Consider the following 5483-nt stretch of genomic DNA (forward strand, 5'->3'; position numbering starts at 1 on the left):
CGAGGCTCATCTCATTCTTATTTTTTAAAAGGAATTTGCAACGTCATGGAAATGCATCTCATACCACGTCACAGTCAATGTACCCGTGATTAGAGACACATTTCGATTTCGTTGAGATTTGGATTTGGGTCACATAAATGTGCACCCGAGTTTAGGGAGATAACATTATTAAAGGCGCGCCTAAAGCAACTAGCGCATTATTATTTTGGGGTAGGGCCGTGAAATTTGCTAAACGGCCCGTCCCGGAATCTAAGTATTTAAGACATATATTTTGTGAGGGCTTCGCAATCCATACATTTTTATTTGGCGAAGCTAGTCTCGTTTATTTATTTATTTATTTATTTGAGGGCAAACTTAAAGCAACTACGATTTTCTACCAATGAAATCATCCGAGGTTAAACAAAAAAAACAACGATTCTAACAGGTAATAATATCCAGGGTAAAAATGAAAAAAATAGAATAACTTCGTTCATATGCTCACATTTACTTTAAGCATGCAGTAACTAAACATAGAATAAACATTTTTAACATAACAACAAAAATTGCATTGTTGACATTCATATATATCGAATATTCTCATTTATTGCCTTGAACCATAATATGCAAAATGAATGAAATGAGACAAAGGACGAAGAACACCAACCTTCGAACCTCGACAATCCTAGAACGACAAACAGTGCTTCCTACGGAACTCGAACCGGACTTCACTGAACAAGGCACAACAACGAAAACCCCGGAACAAATTCGACGGACCGGACCTCGACTCAGCTTTTGGGCTTTGGACTGGAACTCGACTTCAACTCGACCTCACTGACGGACTGTTTGGTCGACGACTGTGGGGTCGACGGGCAGTGTTTGACGGGGAGGGCTCCTAGGTTTTTGCTAGGGTTTTGTGGTGAGGAAGAAGGCGATGGGGCTGGTGGTTTCACTGGTTTTTCGTGGGTGGTTTTACGGGAGGGTTTGGAGCTTGGTAGTGCTGGGAGCTGAAGGCTTGTTGATGGAGATGCGTTGGAAGCTTGGTGGTCAGTGGTCGACGATGGCGGAGCTCGCAACGGCAACAATGGCGGATTCAAGGAGGAGGAAGGCGATGGTTATGGCGGTGTTTGGACGGTGTCAAGGAGCTGGTTGTTGCTGTATTTTTCCGGCGCGACGCCTGTGTACGTGAAGCTGCAGTTGGAGAGGTCGTTTGGGCAGTTGACGACGGGGGGTGGTTGGACGACGCAGCAGCGATGGCTGCTGCTTGACGGGTGGTCGATGGGTGCTGCTGGGGTTCGGACGGTGGAAGGGCTGGTCTCAGTAGGTGTTTGGACGTGGGGGGAGTGGGGTATGGTCGTTGGGTAGTGACGACGACGGCAGTGACGGGTTGACAACGGGAGGAGCTGGTGGGTTTTCGTCGAACGTTGGTGGTTATGGCGTCGGGGCAGGTGGTCGACGGTAGGGTCGACGGGCCTGTTTGGTTGACGATGGTGGAAGGCGATGAGGAGTTGGGCTTTAGGCGTTGGTTAGGGACGTGAGGGTTTTCGGTTATGGCCTCGTAGGGTTTTTCTGCTTCTTCTTCTCAAGAAGAAGATGAACAGTACCGTTCCAACAAAAAAAAAAAAATTTTAAAAATCCCCCCCAGTCCTCCTGTCCGTTTTTTCTTTCTTTAAAATTTCCCAAGTCTGTTTTGTTCCCCCCCCTGAAAATGTCCAAGTCCGTGCATTTGTAGCTTTGGCCAAGAAAAATGAGCCCCACGCGTGGTGGGGTTCAAGGCATATGTCCCCCACGCGTGGTGGGGTTCCCCACGTGTCCTGGACACGGTTTATTATGGGCTAGGTCCGAAAATTAGGCCTAAAACCGGGTAGTTTGAACCCGAATATTATTCTTTTGCCCGGACCCGAGAAATAGGAACACGTTGCTTAACTAGTCCTATGTAAGCAAAATAACTACCAAAAATAAGACTAGTATTTAAACAAAACTATATCCTTTTAAATATTTTTTCAAGATTTAAAATAGCTACAAAATATTAATGAAACTATTTTTTGTAATTTTCATTTTTTATCTAAAGATAAAATATAAAGTAATATTTTTGTATTTTTCCAAAATTAAAATGACTATAGAATATTAATAAAACTATTTTTTGTAATTTTCGTTTTTTTAATAAAGACAAAAATATGAAGTAATATTTTTTGTATTTTTCAAAATTATAATGACTGCAAACATTAATAGAACTATATATATTTTTTTGTAATTTTCGAATTTATATAAAGTACCAAAATAAAGTACAATTTTTGTATTTTTCAAGTTTATGAGAGATACATAAACTAAAATTTATATATATATTTTTTGAAATTTTTCTTTTTGCAACGAAATAAAGTGAAAATAGTTAAAATAGCTATACTAGACCCAATTTCACATGTTCATGCTAAAAATGTGAAAATTCTCGGGGAGGGTCAAAAATCACGTGCTTACACCTACTACACCTAATGAAAAAGAATTACTCTTAAGTCCTTCAGAATCTTCTAATAACCTATTAGGTAGGCCCCAAGTTGCAAAAAAACAACCCAATCAAAACCCTCAGAACTCCTCACCAACACATGCGGCTATGGCAGATGGATAAATGGCCATGCAAGTTGATACACTAGCCCCTAATAAATAGTACTCCACGCAAGAATTAACCAATACATCCTCTAAAAAATGTCACGATAGAGATTCTCAATCACCACTCTCTTGTCCTTACTTATTGATGAGGCTCCATTAATACCCTCTCCAACATCTCAGCATGATAATTCCCCTCCTTCCTCTATTAATAAGAAGTCCAACTCTCTACTACTTCAGGCCTCCAATGAATCCAATGGATAATTTTCCTCCCATGCCCCCTCACATAGCTCACCACCAACTAGTGTATGTAGCACATCTTCCCAACCCTGCCCAACAACCGCAGTCATGGATCGAGCAAGGGTTGCAGGACCAAGCAGTCTTCTTCACCATGACTATAGAAGGCAGGGAGGTACTGATAGTTCTTCAGAATTCAACCTTCCTGGCCCAAATGATATTGGAAGGCATGAGACTGGCCCTAGACAACTATCTAAACCACATGTGGATGGCCAACATGCTAGATCTCCTAACCCCAGCCCTAGCACCTGCATTTTATCACAACATGCACCACCATTGGAACCTCCCTCCACACTTCAATCCCCCTCTCAACATGAATATTCCACAAAACTTCCCATTTTTCTCCCCACTGGAGATGACTATTGGCAACCCACTGATCTTTCCTTGGCAACCCCAGCAAGCCCAGGATCCCCCTCTCAATCAGAATCAATTGGATATCACACCCCCTCAAGAACAAGAAGAAATAGAGATGGTGGAAGAGATCATGGACCTTCCACTGCCCACAAACTCGTTCACCGAAATCTCAAACCTCAGAGAAGCAGCCCTTATGTTGTTCCCCGAGATAGAGGACAAAAAGTTCATTTATAATTGCCTAGTGGCACTCATGAAGTGCTCGTTCGATCTGCGACCAGCAGTGAACAGAGCTGCCGCAAAATATGTGGTATTGTTAACCCCAACTCTGAGGGAAGCCAGTTCTCAATGCAGGAGAACCAAGTCTCAATGCATCCCCACAATCAAACGATTCCCATGAATAAAACTACTAGCTTTATTGTTTGGAACACAAGGGGGCAAACAATGATACTTTTAGGAGGAATTTTAGGGACCGCATCTATACTCATACCCCATGCATGGTCGCCCTGTTAGAAACAAATATGGAAGATCATACAACCCTCAGAGATGATTTCCACTTTGATGACATGATGGAGGTCCCTGCTCAAGGTAGAGCAGGAGGAATTGTTCTCCTTTGGGTTACCAACATGGTGACTGTTACTCAATTCAGACAGTCTACTCAGGAACTACATGCTATGATTCAGGTAAATCCAAATCATCCCCCTTGGTTATTTAGTACCATATATGCTAGTACAAAAGCTGTAAATCGTAGAGAACTTTGGGAAAATTTGGAAAATGTATCTACTAGTTATAATGTCCCTTGGCTAGTTGTGGGGGATTTTAATGATACCCTTAGACAAGAAGAAAAGTTTGGAGGTAGAAGGATCAATAGGTCACGTTCCACTAGATTTTGGTCGTGCGTTAATTTTTGTAAGTTAATTGATTTGGGTTTTAAAGGAGGTCGTTATACTTGGTCTAACCATCGTAGGAATAATAATGGTTTAATTCTTGAAAGATTGGACCGTTGTTTTGCTAATGAAGATTGGCTCGTCAACTATCTTAATGTATCCATCACTCATCTACCAAAAACCTATTCTGAACATAACCCCCTTCTTATTAAAACTAATAATATTTTTAGACAACCTCTTAATACTATTACAAAGCCTTTCCGTCTAGAAACTTACTGGAGTTCTCATCCTGAATTTGAGAATATTGTGAAAGAGAGTTGGCAGCATAGGGAGTTTGCTGAGGCAACTGAATTCTTTACCCAGAAAGTTACCTCCCGGAATAGAGACACATTTGGAAACATCTTCTATAGAAAAAACAAAATATTGGCTAGATTAAATGGTATTCAACATTCACAAGCTTACACCACTAGTACTTTTCTCCAGTCCCTTGAAAAAATCCTTACCATTGAATACAATAACATTCTTTGATTGGAAGAGGATTTTTGGAAAATTAGGTCTAGAATTAATTGGTTAAATAATGGTGATGCTAACACTAGGTTCTATCATTTGTCTGTTGTCAATCAAAGAAGAAGGAATAAAGTATTTTTTTTTTAAGGATGAGCATGGTAATTGGATTACTGACCATGACAGCCTAGTTAATTATACTAGCAATTACTTTAAAACAATCTACACTAATAGTCACTCAAGTGCTGAATGGAGAAGTATTAAAATAACTCCTTCGAGTTTTCATAATATCGACCTCTCCCCTTTGGATAACCCCTTACTAGACAATGAGGTCACCCAAGCCCTATTCTCCTTTAAACCTTTTAAAGCTCCGGGACCTGATGGTCTGCACCCTTTTTTATCCAGAAATACGGGAATATAGTTGGGAATTCCATAATAAATCTTTGTAGGCATGTCTTTAATACTCAGGAATTACCTGCCTCTATAAATAATACATATCTTTGTCTTATCCCTAAATTCCATAACGCAAATGACCTCAAGAATTTCTGACCCATTGGCTTTTGCAATACGGTCTATAAGATAATTACAAAAATCATTGCAAATCGCATCAAGTTATACTTGTCTGACCTTATTGGCCCTTGCCAAATTAGCTTCCTCAAAGGACGTAGGGCTTGCGATAATGTTATCCTCGTCCAGGAAGTCATGAACCATATTAATAAAACAAGTGGTACTGAGGGCAAGTTTATTACAAAAATACACCTTGAAAAAGCTTTTGACCGTGTTGAGTGGTCTTTTGTCTACCGTACTCTTCAGTTTTTTAAATTTCCCCCAAAAATCTCCAAGCTCATTCTAAACTGCATTACTACA

General features: G+C 40.5%; 1 protein-coding gene across 1 annotated transcript; it reads left to right on the forward strand.

Annotated features, from left to right (window-relative positions):
* Positions 1–3746: 3746 nt before the first annotated feature.
* LOC138883874 (uncharacterized) lies at positions 3747–4640 on the forward strand. The gene has a single exon (XM_070164591.1). The coding sequence runs from the start codon at positions 3747–3749 to the stop codon at positions 4638–4640; it is 894 nt and encodes a 297-aa protein (XP_070020692.1).
* Positions 4641–5483: the final 843 nt, after the last annotated feature.

Source organism: Nicotiana sylvestris, chromosome 12 (assembly GCF_000393655.2).
Source record: "Nicotiana sylvestris chromosome 12, ASM39365v2, whole genome shotgun sequence".
Taxonomy (NCBI): domain Eukaryota; kingdom Viridiplantae; phylum Streptophyta; class Magnoliopsida; order Solanales; family Solanaceae; genus Nicotiana; species Nicotiana sylvestris.

Excerpts from the sequence above, each read along its gene's own strand:
- LOC138883874 (XM_070164591.1), top strand. The coding sequence starts at position 3,747 with ATGGAAGATCATACAACCCTCAGAGATGATTTCCACTTTGATGACATG.